We start from the raw sequence: 20,142 nt of genomic DNA on the forward strand, positions 1-20,142 counted from the left end.
TACACACATGGCTGTTGGTTTGACTCTCCTCCAGAATGGAGGGTGCGAGTCCACATATCAGCTGGATTTACCCCAGAGGCGTAACGATGGGGGGGGCGGGGGGGGCATGTGCCCCCGGCGCCATTCCGGCGGGTCACGTGGGGGGCGGCAAAAAGTGGCTTCCGCCCCCCCGCCCCGCCTGCTAAGTGTGGCGGCGGGCGTGCGGCGGCGATTTGCCGGTGGCGGGCCAGGTGGCGGCGGGTCGCCCGTGGCGTTGGCAATGGCCTGTACTAGTAGCGGGCCGAGCGGTGGCGCGGTGGATCGCCCGCCGAGGACTAGTGCAGAGCGGCGACGAGCCTGCCTTCTGGCCCGGCGCCGCTTGAAGCCGAGAATAAACATACAATAAAAAGCAGTAAAAACATCAGGCTAAAAACAAGCATAAAAACAGACAACAGATAAAAACACATAAAAGCAGCAGTAAAAAACAATTATGTAAAAGCCTGGGTAAAAAGCCAAGTCTTTAAAAGCTTTCTAAAAGCTGTGATGGAGTCCGAGGAACGAATGGCCAGTTAAGGCCGGTCAAGGAAAAGGGGTCGAGGAGCGCCACCAAACTACAGGTAGGAAGGACGGAGGAGAGGCAGCCTCTGAGCAGATTTTCAAAATGCCTTTCATGTCCCCACTCCCCATCTCTGCTTTGTGAAAAGGGGATTGCCTGTGGGGTCTACCAGGCTGTTGACTGCGCCAGGCAGGCTTGAGCAATGTCTGGTTCTCCAGGGTGCAGCTTTTTAGCCTGGCTCCTTTCTTCCTGTGTCTTCCTGGCTGCCATAGGCACACCTTGCGGGCAGAGGAACCTGCCAAGCAGGGAAGATAGCAGGGATCCACCCTGCTTTCTATGCCTGCTGCTCTGAAAGGTGATGGTGTTCAGAAGGCTGGTTTGCAAAAACTACAGCAGGGTTGCCAGGTCAGCTCTTCCAGGCTCCAGTTAAGCGTTCTATTGTTTTGTCTAGTCAATTTTGCAGAATGCCGGGCTGACTGTCAAACTAATTTTTAATAAGTAATAATTTATATTTATTTATTTATTTATTTATTTTTACATTTCTATACCGCCTTTCGTTAAAAGAAAACCCCAAGGCGGTTTACAAAAATTAAAACACACAATAAAAAGCAATAAAAACATCAAGGAATAAAAACATCAAGCTAAAAACATATAAAACAAGCATAAAAACAAGACAACAGATAAAAACACATAGAAGCAGCAGTAAAAACGATTATGTAAAAGCCTGGGTAAAAAGCCAAGTCTTTAAAAGCTTTCTAAAAGCCGTGATGGAGTCTGAGGAACCAATGGCCACTGGGAGAGCATTCCAGAGTCTAGGAGCAGCAACAGAGAAGGCCCTGTGCCGAGTGCACGACAGCCGGGCCTCCCTCATTGTCGGCACCTGGAGCAGGGCCCCCTCAGATGTCCTCATCAAGCGGGCAGCAACCCTTGGGAGCAGGCAGTCCCTCAAATACCCCGGGCCCAAACCGTGTAGGGCTTTAAAGGTCAAAACCAGCACCTTGAATTGGACCCGGAAACGAACCGGCAGCCAGTGCAGCTCTTTCAAAATGGGGGTGATATGTTCCCAACGGGCAGCTCCGGATAAAACCCTCGCTGCCGCGTTTTGCACTAGCTGCAGTTTCTGGATATTCTTCAAGGGCAGCCCCACGTAGAGCGTGTTACAGTAATCCAGCCGCGACGTGACTAAGGCGTGGGTAACCGCGGCCAGATCTGCCTTCTCGAGAAAGGGATGCAGCTGGCGCACCAGCCGAAGCCGTGCAAAGGCACCCCTGGCCACCGCCTCTACCTGAGCTTCTAAAAGCAGAGCCGGGTCCAGTAGTACCCCCAAGCTGCGTACTTGCTCCTTCAAGGGGAGTGCAACCCCATCCAGAACCGGTAAAATCTCCTCATCCCGACTGGCTCTCCTACTGACCAACAGTACCTCCGTCTTATCCGGATTCAATTTCAGTTTGTTAGCCCACATCCAACCCATCACGGCCTCCAGCCCCCGATTCAGGACATGCACCGCCTCCCTAGGATCAGATGACAAGAAGAGATAGAGCTGAGTATCATCTGCAACTTGCTGACAACTCAGTCCAAATCCCCGGGTGACCTCTCCCAGCGGCTTCATGTAGATGTTAAACAGCATGGGGGACAAGACAGATCCCTGCGGGACCCCACAGGCCAACGGCCACTGGGCCAAGCAGTAGTCCCCCAGCACCACCTTCTGGACCCTCCCTCCAAGAAAGGACTGGAACCACTGCAACGCAGTGCCTCCGATTCCCATACTCAAGAGGCGGTCCAGAAGGATACCATGGTCGATGGTATCGAACGCTGCTGAGAGGTCCAGCAGAACCAACAGGGACACACTTCCCCTGTCTGGTTCCCGGCGTAGGTCATCCACTAGAGTGACCAAGGCAGTCTCAGTCCCATACCCGGGGTGGAATCCGTATCATCCAAGACCCTCTGCAGCTGGGACGCCACCACACGCTCTATCACTTTGCCCCAAAAGGGAAGGTTAGATACAGGTCTATAGTTGTCCAAGTTGGAGGGATCAAGGGAGGGCTTTTTTAATAGTGGTCTTACCACCGCCTCCTTGAGGCACGATGGCATCCCGCCCTCCCTTAATGAAGCATTAATGATCACCTCCAACCATCCGCCTGTCCCCTCCCTGGCAGCTTTTATTAGCCATGAAGGGCAAGGGTCAAGAGCGCACGAAGTCGCCCGCACACTGCCCAGGATCTTGTCCACATCCTCAGGCCGCACCAAGTGAAAAGAATCCAACACAACGGGACCAGATGGTACCAGAGGCACGTCTGCTGGAATTGCCAAAACTCTGGAGTCCAGGTCAGCATGGATGCAAGCGACTTTATCTGCAAAGCGACAGGCAAACCGATCACAAAGAGCTGTAGATGACTCCTCCTCCATTGTCTGGGGGGATGTGTGGAGCAAGGTTTTCACCACAGGAAACAGCTCTGTTTGTCTGCACTGAGCAGACGCAATGGAGGCGGAGAAAAAGCATTTCTTCGCCGCCCCCACCGCCACGGAGTAGTCCCTAAAATGGGCTCTAGCCCGTGTTCGGTCGGATTCGTGATGACTCTTCCTCCAGCGTCATTCCAGCCGTTGCCTGAGTTGCTTCATTGCCCTAAGCTCCGAGGAAAACCAAGGAGCAGAATGGGCTCCACCAAGCCGGAGAGGGCGTTTAGGAGCAACCGTGTCAACAGCCCGGGCCATCTCCCCATTCCAGAGATCAACCAAGGCCTTGACAGGGTCACCAGCTCTGGACACTGGAAACTCCCCGAGGGCCGTCTGGAATCCAAGCAGATCCATAAGCCTCTGGGGGCGGACCATCTTAATTGGCCCACCACCCCTGCAGAGGGCAGACGGAGCAGTCAAATTATAATGAAGGGAAGTGTCCCTCGCCTCCTTCTGAGATGTCATTGGTTGGGGAAAAAACCCAGAGCAAGGAGTGGGAATGCAGGGAGGAGCCAACGGTTATGTGAATGGTCCATATAATCCCCTGAATTAAGCTGCCTTGAATCTGTTGCGAAGTAGATTCGCTCCTCGGATACCCCGTGGCATAAAGCCATGTCTGGATAACTCCCTGATGTAAAATTTGCAAATTATTCCCTAGGAACAAACCAACCAGCCAGCTAAAGGGGATTGTTAGGCGAGGAGAGGAACTCCAGGTTGCTGTTTCCAACATGCTACTTTGGTGCTAGTCTAGCTTTGTTGTTAGCTGAGACCAGGCTGCATGGCTCATGGGCGCATACAGACTTCACCACAATGCAAGCTTTTGTTTTCTGAAATGCAACTTAAGAGCCATCTAGGCAGTGGGATACAGCAGTAATAGGGGTGCTGGGCTTGTTGCAGAGGAGGTGGTCAGAGGATCCATTGCATTTAGAAAGGGGATATGATTTCCTAGCCTGGGAAACCCTGATCCAGTGGGAAAATCTGGACTTGGGTTGGCCGCATCTCAATAAGATATGAGTCTCACTAAATGACAAGCTGCCTGAAAATCTGATGAAGAATTTAATTCTTCATTGGATTATATTATTCAATAATTTATTGAATATTCTATTCTATTCTATTCTATTCTATTCTATTCTATTCTATTCTATTCTATTCTATTCTATTCTATATTTTATATTAGCTGGGCTGAGCTGAGAGCATCTACACCTCTAGTTCTCCCGGACGGCAGCCCGCACCCGCTGGAGTCGTCATTTCCCCACCCACCACCACTTCCTCCCCACCCACCCGCTGCCCTTGCCTTCTCTCTGGCCCGCCCTTCACTGGTGCTGTCGTTTTCTGCTGCCGTTAACTCCCTACCATCACCATTTTCTTTTCCCCCTCCCGTCCCCGTCCCTATCCGGCAGCTCTCCGAACTCTTGTAAGAGCTGCCATGCATGGAATTAGCAACGGGTACGTTTATGAGAAATATAATATAATATAATATAATATAATATAATATAATATAATATGTGTAAACAAACAGAGAGTTCGTAAAGGTGTTTGGGGAAGGGGAGCGGTATAGCCTGCCATTAAAACTGATGAAGAAGGCGGTGCTGATGTATAGGTTGCAGGGGGTCACCAGAACCCCAAGCACCTGCTCAGAGCCTGCACTTTTTCAAGCCTCCCGTCCCCCCACTGTTGACCAACCTTTTTGCTCAGTGTTCTGGGCTGGCAGAAGAAAACTCAAGCCCAGCACCGCAGCCCGCCTTCTTCCTCTAATGGGCAGGGTGGGGGGAGGGAGAGAAAAGTCAACACAAAGTAAACACTCCTCCCCTTTCTCTCTCTTGTTTCTTACATCTCCTCAGTGCCACTTTCCAAAGCGGACTTCTCATTTCTGCCCAGTTGCTGCTGCTGGGATACTTGGGCACTGTCTTTGCTCCACAGTCTCTCACACGCACTTTCCCAGCTCTCCTCTCGACCCACTTCGCTTTGGTGAGCTCTTTAAACCTTTCCATGGTGTGAGCTGGGGGCCAACCTTTTCTGTCCCTCCCTGGCCTTTCCCATCCCCTTCAAAAGGAACCCACAAGGTCGAGCCTCCCCATTGCCATTTCCCCTTCCCCCCCTCTCCTGCTGAGGGGGTGGAGGTGGGCTGAAGGGGTGGAGGTGGGGCAGACTGCTGCTGCATCTAATATGCGATGGTGATATCTGAGGAGCCACCAGAGGACTTTGTCCTCCAGCCCTGGACAAGCCCCCGACACCCCTGGGCATAATATTAGCAGTTTTATTTTCAGCCCCTTTCCCAAGGATCCCTAGCATGCAATGTGCCTTTCACAGCTGATGCACACTGAGTTGGCACTTGCAGTGAGCTGTCTGTCCACCACAACTCCAAGATCCTTCTCCTGGTCACTCAGTAGGGTTTTTTGCCCCAATGTGCATCCTTTTGCATTTGCTTAAATTCAACTGCATTTGCCATTTTGTTGCCCACTCCACTCCCTCAGTTTGGAGATCCTTTTGAAGCTCCTCACAATCTCTTTTGGATTCTGGTGTAGGCCTGAACCAGACCAAAGACATGTTACCTTTGATATATTCTGTCTGTGTAAGGGGGGCCTAGGCAGTTCCTTATAAGGAGTTGCTTTTCTGTGCCAAGGAGGGCCAGGAGAGACTAGATAAGAAGGTGATGAGGTATTCACTTTAAAGTACATGCACAGAAGTTAGCTGGAAATTTACAGAAAGTCCAGACAAAGGAAAAGGGGCAGTACCTACGTATCATCTTCTAGGTTATACATATGTCATGCTTGTAAATGAACGGGGTCTTGGACTTGAGCGTGAGCTATCCAAGACCTTTGCTACTATAGAGCAAAATAAAGCCTTTTACATCCTTCTCGGCTGGTGAAGTGTTTGGCTACTGACTCAGAAAAGAACCTCTCTGTTCGGATACAAGAGTTCTACCGCCCTAAATCGTTTAGTGTCATCCAGATAATTCAGGATTAAATTAAAAAGCACTGGTGGTTCCAGTACAGATCCCTGGGGGACCCCATTCCCTTCTCCCCTCCATTGTGGAAACTGGTTCCTGACTCTGTTTCCAGGGTGTGCTGTGCAAAATCTATTGTATTGCTGTCTGTCACAGAAGTGAAGCACTGCTGATTTTGTTGGAGGCTCTCAGGAGCTTCTTGCTCCTGAACTTTAAGTGGAGAAGGTCAGCGTGTTCAGTTGTTTTCCTTGCTTATCATGCTCTTTGTAATAATATACCTGTGAAAGGCAGATTGGCGGCCTGCAGGGAGCCACTGAAGCGTTTAAATGTTAACTATGAAGGGATTAAAGTCTTCAAGAACTCTGCTTCTGTTTCCAGCATATCCCAAAGAATACGGGAGGAAAGAGGGCCTCTGAAAAGAGGGCCAATAGTGGATGCCGTTGGGAGCCTGGTGTCAGATTGGGACGGCAATGTGTAGATGAGGTGAGCAGAGGAGGCAAATCAAAGGGGGACCAGGACTCTGTGTCCAAGCTTGGACTCTGCATCTTATCCTGAGAACATATGACTGACTGGGAATAACCCAAGGAGAGTTTTAACAGAAAAAATTTAAGATTAACCACGGCGGCTAGGATAGTATATGCGCAGAAATGGAAAGACACTAAAATGCTCTCAAAAGAAGATTGGTTGATAAAAATTTTGGAATATGCTGAGATGGCAAAGCTTACAGCACTTATAAGGGATGAAAATTTGGAATATTCCAAAGAAGACTGGGATCCATTTTTACTTTACTTAAAGAACTATTTTTCTAATATGGACTTTTCAACAGGGTTTGAAATATAGTAATAACAGCAGGTTGGGTTGGGTAAAATCGAGTAGTAATGTGGAGTATCTGTGTTTTGAATTGTAATATATAGTTGATATGAACTGCGCAGATAGGTAAGCGGGAAGTCAATATTTACTTAATTAAATAAATGTAATTTGAATGTTAAGCTATTGTAAAAGCCAATAAAAATTTAAAAGCAGACAAAAAGAGAGAGAGAGAGAGAGAGAGATAGTATGTGACTGACTGATAGGAAAGAATGGACAGAATGCATGAACAGATTGCCCTGCTCTCTGCAACCCACCGCCCACCCACCGCCCGCCAGTGGCCAGCAGCCATTACAGCCAGCCCCTCTGCCTTAGAGCATTACTTCCTAGCCCTGAAATGGCTCAGAGTCATTTGTGTAGTGTGTGTCACAGGGTGAACATAGGAACATAGGTCCATCTAGCTCAATATTGTCTACACAGACTGGCAGTGGCTTCTCCAAGGTTGCAGGCAGGAATCTCTCTCAGCCCTAGCTTGGGAGAAGCCAAGGAGGGAATTTGGAACCTTCTGCTCTTCCCAGAGCAGCTCCATCCCCTAAGGGGAATATCTTACAGTGCTCACACTTCTAGTCTCCCATGCATATGCAACCAGGGCAGACTCTGCTTAGCTAAGGGGACAAGTCATGCTTGCTACCACAAGAGCGGCTCTCCTCTCCCATGCTATGTGGTACTATGTGGACTCCATTAAAGATCTCTTAAGAGTTTTCTCAGCATTGCAAGCTTCTTTTGTAATGTTAGTTTTGAAGTGTTTCTTCTGAATGTGGCATTGCGAGGTGAAGTACACTTTGTAGGAATTTCTACCTAGAAAACAAAAGGAGAGGGATTCCCAAGAGAGCAAAATAACACACACAGAAAAGCAGGTGCTGTTTTGCTGAGTTACAGGTGTCACGAGTTTGCATGTGAAGGTTCCCTTCAATGCATTGGAAGCTTTGGGATCCAGTGACCAGAACACTGTGGAATTTCCTGTGTGCTACAGGGAAGTAACCTGCCTAGAGTGCAGGCAGCTGTTGGTTTGAATCACCACTGGTGTTTCCCAGATTATGGGAAACTCCTGTATTGGGCAGCAGCAATATAGGAATGTAGTGAAAGGCATCATCTCAGCCACCTTGAGATTTTCTTAATGAAAGGCGGGATATAAATTTAACAATAAATAAAAATAAAATCCTGTGTGGGAGGAGGCAATGGTAAACCCCACCTGTATCCTACCAAGAAAACCACAGGGCTCTGTGTTCACCAGGAGTCGACACCAACTTGAGGACATAACCTTTCCTTTCCTTCAGCTGACTTATGCAGCCACCTAATGGCACAGTGGGGAAATAATTTGCCTAGGGACCAAGAGGTTGCTGGTTCAAATCCAGCATGTATGTTCCCCAGACTCTGGGAAACACGGACTCCTATATCGGGAGGATCTCATACTGCACCGGGGAGGAGGAGATTCTACCAAAGAAAACCACAGGACTTTGTTAGTTTCCACTCCGGGCGAGCACAGAGCCCTGTCTACACCCAGGTGGCGCTACTTTAGGCTGCTATCGTCAGTTTCCACAACAGGAAGAAAAGCCCGCCCTTCTCCAGGAAGCCGTTTACTTTCAGTTTCCATCGTGTTGTTTTTCCACAGAAGAATGGAGGCTGGAAGGAGAAGAAGGAGCGACTCTCCGTCCCTCCGCTTCAGGATGGGGCTGCTGCCTGCGTGGCCCGCCCTGTCTTTGCTTCTAGGAGCAGCGGCTGCTTTTCTGCCGCGGGTCGTCTCTGGTGAGTGGCTTGGACCGAGAGGGCAGGATTTGCACCTAGCTAAACGTATGGGGTGGTATTTCACGGCCAGGTAAAAATGCGAGGCGGGGGGCAGGCCAGAGGGTTCTTCAACCCCCCTTTCTCTGGAGGGCAGCGGGTTGTGGGTGCTCCTGGTTATTCCCCATAGTGAATCCCGGCCCTATAGTGTTTCCACTCCCCATCGTGGGCGCTCCTCCCCTTTCGCCAACCTGCTTTTCTCCGGAGGGCAGCGGGTTGTGAGTGCTCCACTCACTCGGGCTTCCTCCCTCCCCTAGAGAGCCTCCTCTTTTTGCTTTCTCCCAAAGGCTCAGGGAAGGAGTCCCAACTTTAGGGATTGGGAAACAAACCTCTTTTTCTTACCAAATGGTAGAGCCAGCGTGGTGTGGTGGTTAGAGTGCTGGACTAGGACCGCGGCTGGGTGACTCTGGGCCAGTCACTTCTCTCTCAGCCTAACCTACTTCACAGGGTTGTTGTGAAAGAGAAACTCAAGTATGTAGTACACCGCCCTGGGCTCCTTGGAGGAAGAGTGGGATAGCTATCTATATATTATATTAATTATCCTGGGTGTGCCTTGGAATGTGCATCCCAGTGCCCAGCTGATTGGCTGGGTGGTGGATGGGCCTGATTGGCTGAGGCGCACCCCTTGGAGGAAAGGGGGGGGGAAAGTGGGGGGCAGATGGGGCAGTGGGGAGGAGAGGCGTCTGGGCCTGGTAAGTGGAGCCTGGGGCAGAAGGTGGGAGGGGGGGAGAGGTAACTGCCGGCCTCAAAGAGTGCACAGATACTCTGTGCGGGGTTGGCTAGTAAAATGTAAAAATAGAAATAAACAGCAAGAACAATTATAAGAGAGAGTTTTAATTAAGGTAGGCAGCACAGATTTCAAGCAATCAGCAAAGAATATTACACTTCCCTGATGCATCTGGCTGACTTGGCGCTTACTACTGACGGGCTGTGTGTGGCCTTCCCAAATCCCCAGAAGCTCAGCCTGCTGCTTCTTTCTCAGGGCCCTCCTGGGACAGACTGAACTCACAGACCAACGCTCTCTCCTCTCCAGTAGGTGGCTGGCCAGAAATACACCGCACAAAACGGGATGTCGTCAGCATCTGGATGAGGATTTTTAATGCTTCATGATTTATTTATTTTTAAAATAACTGTCTGTACTGAGTTTTAAGATGTTCTAGGTAGAATTTTTAATATTGAAAAATCTATTTATATTTATATTATTATTCTTTTGGAGGTATGTATTACAACCTGGTAAATCATAGTAATTCTTCCTGATCCCTTGTATTGTTTTGGCTGAACCAGAAATCCCTGCCCAGTCCTCTGGATTGGTCCCTTGGATTTGGACTTCTCAGGGTTTGCCTTATTGGGGAAGGTCCACCCTCCCAGCAGTTGCTCTAATGAGGCCTTGTCCTCCCTCAAAGCCTTCTCATCACCAGCGACGCACCGAGGTAATTTTGGAGCCTGGACCTGAAGGGCTTCGGAGCCTGCCTCCCCCCACTGTGAGCCCCCCCCAAAGTTTTAAGGGGGGGAATAACCTTCCCCAGAAGCCTGCACCACCTTGTTCCTGCCAGACCGTGCCAATCTAAGCCGTTTTCACCGCCATGTGTGCGGCTGGGGGTGGCAATAGTGGGTGCAGGCAGAGGCTGGCGTTCTATGTTCTGCTGTGACTTGAGAAGCATCCACTCGGATTTTCCGGGGGGCGAGTGTTAATGAGAAAACATAAATATCGGAGCCTGTTAATGCCATATTTTCCTGCCCTAGGCAAGCATTGTTTTTTGCCTCCCCCCACACCTCCCTGCCTTAAAAAACTAAACTATACCGTGATGGAGCATGGGGGCAGGGTGGATTAAAATAAATAATATGCTTCCTGCTCAAGGATCTTCCTGATTGCGGCTCCTTTTGCCAGCTTAATGGAAATGCATGGAGGAAAAGCACTGCAATTCAAAGAGTAAAAAAGAGTGTGTGTTTCTCTCCGTTCTCCTCTGTTTCTACCAGTCTTCAGGAAAAGAGGTTGAACAGGAGGAAAAGGCTTTCTTGAATAGCCTACCTTTTGGACTTTTCAAGAATCAAAATAGGTTAGACACATAGTCATACACAGATGATTAATCCTAGCAGACGCAGTGGAAAGGAATGTCCATCCTTAAGGTGGCATTCACATAGATACAGTGCTAGATCTGAATTAAATAAACAGGGCTGGGTGGTGGAATACACGATAATCCTGAGCCATCTCAAAGACTTCCACATTAAATTGCCAGTGCATTTATCCCTTCTATTTATTCCCTACCAATCCTGTAGTTTGCTGGCAGTTTCAGTATGCTTATACTTGGTTGCCACCTTTATATTTTAATGGCTGTTGTGGTGATTTTTTTTTGTTTTTTGTAACTTTCTTTTTGGTTCCTAAAAAGCAGGTTCTCATAGAGACTAAAAGCTACCCAAAATTATTTGCAATCAATAGTTGGGGAGGGGGCTATTTTCGGTGGGAAAATGGCATAGGAGGAAAGTGTTAGAACCATCTCTGTGCGCCCTGGTCCCAGTCTGCCTCCTCTCCCTCTGCTGTTACTTTTTGACCACAAAGATACGCTTCCTTTTTGATGCCTGTCTCATAATGTTGTCTTAATATATGGTGTCGTTTGGCTCCGAGAGCCTTTCTCCCATTTTAAAGCTGAAAAGCTACTAGAGGGTGCACATATGTAGGTGACAGGAAAGATTCCAGTAGCTTCCTAGGCAGATAAGAAAGGTATAGAATCTCCAGAAACAGAACGAGCCTATACTTGTGTGGTATCTAAATGGCATTTTACAATACACACATTTTAATACACACACTTTAAATAGTACATTACCTACAGCCATGGGAGTACCTCCAGAGCTGACGGATGGCAGGCTTGCAAATGAGAGCAAAATACATGAAATGAAACCAACACAGTGGCCTGTGAGATAGGTGTGTGCTCCAAAGATGTTGTACATATCAGGGAAAACTAGACATAGTTAAATGATAAAGATGATAATAGTGAGTTTGCAGTCGTCAATGTTAATTTAGTGCAACCACAGTATTAAGTAATAAAATCATGCTCTGAAATGTTGACACTAGCTTGAAGCGAATCAATTTGATGTGCAGTGCAGGAGGAAACATGGGAATAGTATGGGTTTTAATCTCCCCATCAACAGTCCAGCCAGCAACTTCCTTCTGCCCTCTGCTATATACAGCCCCTTCCCTTTACTCTAGCTCCTCCCTTTTCTCTCTATCCCCATGATTCTCACCTCCCCATGTGCCTAAGATTTTCCTAAGCAACTCCTTTCCCTCCTCCCACTACTAGGGAATGCCGTGCTAGGCAGTGTGTTTTGCATTGCTTGGAAGAAGGGATGTAGCCAATGCGACACATATTGCAGTATGCTGCATGTTCTGTGTAAGGCATGCCCGTTCCTAGTATGCTTCAGGCAATGCATTAACAGTGTTGCTGCTACTAACCAACCATGTTGGTTTCTGGGGACAGCGGCGGGGGGTGGGGAATAAGCCTAAATTTATTAGCTGTGCTAATTACAGCTGATGTGATTATAATATATTAAACCAGTGTGTGAAACAGGATGCTTGACTAGATAGACCTTGGGCATGTGTGAAACAGGATGGGCAAGGGCATGTGTGAAACAGGATGTCTGACTAGATAGACCTTGGACCTTTTCCGGCAGGGCTGTTCTTGTGTTATTTTCCCACATCATCCTGCAATATACTGTTTTGATTTGAAAAATTACTGACATAGCAGCATTTTCCACTTTGGCTCTGCCCACCACCTGCCCTGCCTGGCGCCCACACAAGTCCAGGAGTCAGCAGCCGCCACTGCTATCCTCTGTTTATTGTCCCTCAACCAGTTAGCAATCCACACTAGGGATGTGCACGAAGATCTTCGGCGCCTGCGGGGGTAGCGGTTTAGGGCGGGGGAGGGTGTACTCACCCCTCCCGCCGCATTTCCCCCGCTGGCGCACTGTCGGTTTTAAGCCCCTCGGGGCGGCCACGTTCCTCCCTGCCGCCCCGTTTCTGCCATCGGCCAGAAGTGGCCGGAAGTCGCGTGTGTGCCCGTCATGCACACGCGCGCACACGGCAGAGGGGCGTGCGCGCATGCACCATGGGAGCACGCGCATGTGCGACTTCCGGCCACTTCCGGCCGATGGCAGAAACGGGGCGGCAGGGAGGAACGCTGCTGCCCTGAGGGGCTTAAAACCAACAGCACGCCGGCAGGGGAAATGTGGCAGGAGGGGTGAGTACACCCTCCCCCGCCCTTAAAGCACTACCCCCGCCGGCGCCGAAATGGCCCCAAATCCGAAATGTTTCAGAGGCCTTTACAATGGCCTCTGAAACGTTTTGGGCACATCCCTAATCCACACATGTACTTGTCCCCTTATCCCATGACTGCTAAGTTTCCTCAAGAGTCTTTGATGAGGAACGTTTTCTAAAGCTTTTTGGAAGTCCAGATATATGAAGTCAACTGGATCACCTTGATCCACACACTTGTTGACACTCTCAAATAATTCCAAAAGGTTTGTGAGGCAAGATTTACCTTGGCAGAAGCCATGCTGGTTGTCCCCCAGCAGGGCCTGTTCCTCTATGTGCGTTACAACTTTATCCTTGAGAATGCCATCAGTTTGCCTGGAACAGACGTTAAGCTAACCGGCCTGTAATTTCCCAGATCGACACTGGATCCCTTTTTGAAAATCGGTGTTACATTGGCTACTTTCCAGGCCTCTGGTACATAGCTGGTTGTGGGGATAAGTTATATATTTTAGCAAGGAGGTCGGCAGTTTCACATTAGAGTTCTTTAAGGACTCTTGGATGGATGCTATTTGGCCCTGGCGATTTGCTAGTCTTCAATTTTCCTAGTTTAGAACATCAACTTTTGTTACTTCTGTCTGGCTCAGTTCTTTAGCCTCTGTTCCCAAAAAGCCTGCTTCAGGAACAGGTATATGCTCAGTATCCTCTGCCATGAAGACAGATATAAAGAACTCACTTAGCTTCTCTGCAACTTCCATATCCTCCTTAATAATCCTTTTCACTCCCCCATTGTCTGTCCAACAGCCTCCCTGGCAGGTTTCCTGCTTCTGATGTATTTGAAGAAGTTTTTGTTATTCCCGTTGATGCTTTTAGCTAAATGTTCCTCAAACTCTCTTTTTGCCTCCCTTATTGTCACCTTGCATTTCTTTTGCCAGAGTTTGTGTTCCTTTCTGTTCTCTTCATTTGAGCAGGCCTTCCGATTTCAGAAGGAAGTCTTCTCTTTTATGGTTTCCTTGATGGTACTTGTTAGCCATGTTGGCATCCTCCTGGACTTAGTGGTACCTTTCCTCCTTTTGGGTATACAATCTAACCAGGCTTCTAGTATTGTGGTTTTGAGTAAACTCCATGCATTCGGGAGCAAAGTGACTCTCCTGATTTTCCCTTTCAGCTTTCTTTTCACCATACTTCTCATTTTGGAAATGTTTCCTCTTCTGAAATTCAAAGTGTCTGTGTTAGACTTCCTTGATGATTCTCTCCCTGCATGTATGCTGAATTTGATGGCACTATGGTGACTGTTCCCTAAAGGGTCGATGACACTGACATCACGCACCAGGTCCTGGGTGCCACACAGGATGAAGTCCAAGGTCGCCTTCTCTCTGGTTGGTTCCAAGACCAACTGTTCTTCAGCACAGTCATTTTGCGTATCTAGAAATTTGACCTCTTTGTCATGACCTGGCTGTGAATTTACCCAGTCTATGTGTGGGTAATTGAAGTCACCCATGATTACAGCTCTGCCTCTCCTTGACACCTCCCTGATTTCCTGCTGCAACTCCCAGTCACTGTCAGCGTTTTGATCCGGAGGGCAATGGCACATTCGCAGCAACACATTTCCTTTCATGCCTTGTATAGTCACCCACAGGGTTTCTTTGGAGGACTCAGTTCGTCTTAGGTTTTCTAGCTTGTTAGATTCTATCCCTTCCTTAACATACAGTGCTACTCCACCTCTAAGGAACCCCTCCCTGTCCTTTTGGCTCTTTGATCTCTTTGATCAAATAGATCAAAGCCTCCTGTCTGCTCTTTATGTGGTTCTGCACTGTCCTCTTCTGTTTTATCTGAACCTTATATGCCCTTGAACCTTACGGGATTGCATTTGCCGAACTGGATACCGCCCCACACCTGTTGGCTATTCCCCAGTTGTCATTTTAAAAGCTGCTCTGCAACCTTTTTGATTTTAAGTGCCAACAGTCTGGTTCTATTTTGGTTCAAGTGCAGCCCATCCCTTTTCTTCAGGCTTTGCTTGCCCCAAAATGTATCCCAGTGCCCCTCCTCCCGGCACCAGTGTCTCATCCATGCATTGAGATCCCTCAGCTCTGCCTGTCTCACTGAACCTGCTCATGGAACAGGTAGCATATCTGAGAATGCTACGTTGTTGGTCTTGTACTTCAATATGCTACCTATCAGCCTAAGTTTTGCTTCCAGGACTTCCTGACTACGTTTCTCCACATTGTTGGTGCCGATGTGCACCACGACAGCTGTCTCCTCCCCAGCGCTGCCTAACAGCCTATCCAGACGCTTTGTGATGTCCGCAACCTTTGCACCAGGTAGGCACGACACCATGCGGTCAACACGTGGGTCACAAACCTATCTCTATACCTCTAATGATGGGAATGCCCACTACAAGGAGGCCTCTACTCCCTGGAGGAATATCCTCTGTGTGAGAGGATATGGGCTCATCATCCACAGAAGGGGTCCCTTCTAAAGGAGCATTTCCCTTTTCCTCAGACTGGTGTCCTCCTTCGCTGAGAGCTTCATTCTCCCTGACAGCAGAAGAGCTATCAGCCTAGGAGTGGGATGCCTCTACCACATCCCTGAACATCTCATCTATATGTCTCTCTGAGCTTCTGCAGATCTGCCAACTTGGTCTTGAGGGAACAAATTTGTTCCCTGAGTGCCAGGAGCTCCTTGCACCGAGCACACATCCATGACTTCTGCCCATGGAGCAAATAGTCATACATGTGGCACTCTGTGCAATACACTGGGAAGTGCCCTGTCTCAGGCTGGCTTTCTGTCTTCATTACTGGTTTTGTTGGCTGTTCATGGTATTTGGAGATAGTTTATTAGCAAGTTAGGTCTTAGCTGTATTGGTTCTATTTAAATGTTCAAACTTCCTTTATCAAGAATATGAAGGAGGGAGTAGTACTCACCTTTTCCTCCCACTGGGCTCCTTCTGATCAGGTGGACTTGTTTCATGCTCCCCCATACACTTACAGCTAAACTCACGCAGAACTCCAATGCCCTGTTTGCTATCGCTGTTGGCTATGCTTTTGGACCTTCACCCTTGTATTCAAGACCAGCAGACAAACTGACTGTGCTCAGGAATGTGACCCCTCCCACAAACTGAGGCAGGCACTCACCTGGAATGAATCCCCCACTCAAGCTACTCTTCGGTCAAAGACACAAACACTTCTCCCCAGCCAGAAAACAAACCCTAGAAAATCTCCAGCCCTAACAGACTTAGTTTCTCCTTCCCCTCTTGTTTTCTTGGTGATTTATTTATTTCTTATTTCTTTGCTGTGTTCCCTTGCTTGATGTCTTCTTTAGGAGAGAAATACAACTTGTTGCTCCCTCTTGCTCCCGGACCAGCAGGCAACCTGGGTTGCTCTTCAACCATCTTTCTCTCTTTCACACACGCACTCACTTTAATACAAAAGAGCAGAAAATTCTATTTTCCCCAATCCCTACCATTGGCAATTATTTTTCAGTTGGAACAAAGGCTAGGTGATACCTTGCAGAATAGTAAATGCACAGATCCCCCTCCTATTTTTTAAAACAATAAACATTTTAAAATTCACTGTACAGTACTTGAGCCTGCAGACATGCCCACATTTTAAGATACCTCCTGGACATTCTGAATGAGGGTGGGGGCTGCTGCAGGGTGGCAGGATCTTTGGAAGGCAGTGGTTTGAGGTTCTGTAGAAATAAGACATCCTTAATTCTCCCCCTTTCTCTTCCTTTCCAGGCTCCTCCTTGCACTCCCTGCATCATTTGTACCTGGGGATATCAGAGCCCATCAGGAATTGGCCCTGGTTCACTCAGGTGGGGTACCTGGATGACCAACTTATCACTCGCTATGACAGCAACACAAGGAGGGATCAGCCTCAGGTCGCCTGGGTGGAGAAGGCGGAAGATCTCCGGTTCTGGGAAAAGGAGACCCATCATGCTTGGGAGGCTGAGGGGTTTTTCAGGCAGGCCCTGTTGAGCCTGCAAAATCGCTACAACCAGAGTGGAGGTTAGTGAAGGGGAGAAGGGCACAGATTTGCACTTCCATATTTCTCCTGTGCAGGGACAGGAATAGAGATGGAGAGAGGGAATTTTGGGCAGGGAGGGAAATCGAGGTGGGGGGGAGGGATAAATCTTCCCTTCAGATTGAAGACAACTCAGGTGGGGGAGTGAGGTGGGTAAGAAATGCCTTCCTTTCCATTCTCCTAGAGGCAAAACTTGATGGACTGTTTGTACACATGTGAGAACTCAACCCTGGGGTGAATTGGGGGAGCAGGCCATGTCACCCAGTTCCACCACTGCACGTGCAAGTTCCGAGGGAACAATATCTATTATTTCCTGTCCCAGGATGAAGATGGAAGTCCTTCAAATTCCCTTTGTTTTGGGAGGAGGCTTGGCAGGGGGAGAAGGAGACTGGCATGAGGGCAAGGCATGTGATAGACAATTGTCTCCTTCCTCTTCACTTTGCCCCAGTGTACTTCATTGCATGGCTAATCTTGTCTTTTTTTACCGACGTACTAATTTAGTAAGTCATGGGAATGCTGTGGACTTAGTGTTTTTCAATTTCAGCAAAGCATCTGGTGAAGTCTCTCATGATAACAAGTCAAAATCTGGACTAGATTATGCTGTTAGGGGGATTCACAGCTGGTTAGCTCATTAATGGCTCCCCATCATCTTAGAGGGAGCTATCAAGTGGAGTGCCTTTAGGCTCTGTCCTCTTCATAAATGACCTGGAGGAGGGAGCAGAGGGGATGCTTACCAGAATCAAAGCTTATGGGAAGCTTAGGGAAACAGCTAGCACTCAGAAGATGGAAGCAAGATCCAGTCCTAACTGTTTTGAATACTGAGCTCAAACCAAGAAGGTGAAGTTCAACAGAGACAAATATAAAGTCCTGCATTGCAGCAAGAAAAATAAAATGCAGACGTACAGGATAGGCTTTGCAAATTGAACATGAGCCAGTAGTGTGATGCAGCTGCTAAAAAGGCTAAGGCAAACTCTTGGACTGCATTAATAAAAGTGCAATGTCAGATCTCAAGAGAGAATCCTTCCATTCTGTACTTCACTGACTAGACCTCAATTGCATTGCACATGATGTGAAAGGCAAAGCTGGTGTCCCTTCCCGATTGGCCACAGCTGCTGTGCACATGGAAGGCAGCCCCAGGAATGTTGCACAAGAGCCCAGTTGCACAACTACGTAGAACAGCACATGCCTGCATTTGCACAGCATTGTGTCCAGTGTAAGTAGCACTGTGCAACTGTGGCCACATTGTCATAAGTAGCTGTGCAATTGCGCTCTTGTGCAACACTGCAGGGGCTGGTTTCTATGTGCGCAGCAGTTCCAGCTGATCAGGAATAGCAGCTGTGCCTCACACATCGTCTGGATCATTGTGTCCAATTCTGGGCCCCACATGTTAAGTGAGCATTACAAGAGAATCCAAGTATCATATACTGCTATTTTTAATATAATCATTTTTTATTTTTTACATTTATATCCCACTCTTCCTTCAACAAACTCAGAACTGTGTACATGGTTATTTTTATTCTCATAACAACCCTGTGAGGTAGGTTAAGCTGAGAGATACACGACTGGCCGAGAGTCACCCAGCAAGTTTTTTTTTAATGGTTGAATGGGAATTCGAACTTGGGTCTTCCCGGTCCTAGTCCAACACTCTAACCACTGTGCTATGCTGGCAATGTGATTAAATGACTGTGTAATTGCATAAGTTGTAATGATACTGGATCAATAAAAAGAGTTCTCGGCTGGTGTAGGAGGTCACCCAACGTGGGATTACATCCCTCCATGTGCTCCAGAAGGCAGGAAGTAGAGAAACTTGAAGATCCTTAAACCCCTGCATGTGGGCGGATCCCTTCAGTTCTACTTCCTGCCTTCGCTCCAGGAGACACAAATTGCTAGCTCGCTTCTTGGTCATTCCCTTACCATCCGGTGGTCAGTTTTTCTGGTCGATCTGTGGTCTTTCCTTCTAGTCTTCATCCTCTTTTGTCTGTTCTTCTATTTTGTGTTTATATATATATTTTTAAAAATGCTCTTTTATTCGCTCTTTCCTCCTGCTTATCTCAGCCCTCCTCCTCAATACCCCGCTCCAAGTCTCCATCCCGCTATCGCTGTTTCTCTCGCCTCCCCCCCCCCGAAGTGGCCCTCCGACCGATGGCTAAAGAGAAGGGTGTGGGCCTGCTGGCTCGCAGAGAGCACTCGGCCAGGCAACGGCTTTTCTCGCCAAGGAGGCGAGACGGCGCGAAAAACTCGGGCAAGATGGCGACCAATAGAGGAAGCCTTCCTGGCGCCACTGGGCCACAGCGGCTTTCCCGTCACGCTGACGACCAGGGGCTGGATGCGTCGGAGGAGCCCTCACACGATCGCTCCCTGAGGTCTCCCCTGCTACCGAAAAAGAAGTGCAAAAAGAAGCGCCATGCGGAGAGGGAGCATTCGCCCGATTCTTCAAGGCGCCGCGCGGCCACTCCGGCGCATGCTCGAACTTGCTGGGGAGGGGACGGCCTCACTATCCCCGCCCCTCCTTTCGCCGGTGGCCAGACGCCCCGATGGGGAAACCGTGGGGTGGGCCACGCCGAGAGCGTCAGCAGTCCCCGAGCCCCAGACAGACTGAAGCGCTGGGAGCGGAGACGGGGCCAGCCGAAGAAGAGCAGGTGCACGGAGAGGAGGATCCGAGGCTTGACGGCGGCATCCCCATAGCCACGGCAGTGAGACTGGGGCCAGCACGGGGGAGTGGGGATGAGGAAGATCAGTCCCCTGTTGGGAACCCCCCTACTGGCCCTACCCCTATCGGGGCGGCCACGGGTGGGTTAGGGGGTGCATTCAACCCGGCGGCTATGAAGGCCTGGATAGAGGAGGCGATTCAGAGCTCCCTGCAGGCGGCTCTCAAGGAGCGCTCGGGAGAGAGAGGACAAAAAAGACCAGTTAATGCTCCCTCCTCCTCTGATTCAGGAGACGAAGAGCCTTGGAGGAAAAGGCTCAGATGTTCGATGAGAGTGACCCCATACCAGGGTAGGAGGGGCCCTCACTCATCGGAGGAGTCGGGAGGGGAATCCCCCGATGTGTTTCAGCGCAGCGGATCAATAGCTGGCTCTGCGCAGGGAATTGGGGAGTCAGAGGCTTCGTCATGTGAGGAAGGCGAACTCCCTGAAGAGCAGGGGGCTAGCATGCATAGCCAACGTCTATCATTATTGGAAGACGCGCAGCCTGTTATTAACCAGGCTCTCCTGGCCCTGGGTCTAAAGCCTGCATCTCCCGTGGCAGAGGCCCCGCCTTCCAAGGGCTCGCTAGTACTTCCCCAGTC

General features: G+C 49.1%; 1 protein-coding gene across 3 annotated transcripts in view; it reads left to right on the forward strand.

The window, feature by feature from the left end:
* Positions 1-8,210: 8,210 nt before the first annotated feature.
* LOC128343372 (class I histocompatibility antigen, F10 alpha chain-like) overlaps positions 8,211-20,142 on the forward strand; it is a 43,299-nt gene continuing 31,367 nt past the window's right edge. Inside the window, exons 1-2 of one of the 3 annotated variants that reach the window (XM_053292350.1) lie at positions 8,212-8,549; positions 16,568-16,837. In XM_053292350.1, coding sequence (XP_053148325.1) covers positions 8,420-8,549; positions 16,568-16,837 — 400 coding nt within the window. In that variant the 5' untranslated portion in view covers positions 8,212-8,419. Of the gene's footprint in view, positions 8,550-16,567; positions 16,838-20,142 lie in introns of all 3 variants that reach the window. The other 2 variants (XM_053292349.1, XM_053292351.1) reach the window with 2 other exon arrangements.

This window comes from Hemicordylus capensis, chromosome 2, assembly GCF_027244095.1.
Source record: "Hemicordylus capensis ecotype Gifberg chromosome 2, rHemCap1.1.pri, whole genome shotgun sequence".
Classification (NCBI taxonomy): domain Eukaryota; kingdom Metazoa; phylum Chordata; class Lepidosauria; order Squamata; family Cordylidae; genus Hemicordylus; species Hemicordylus capensis.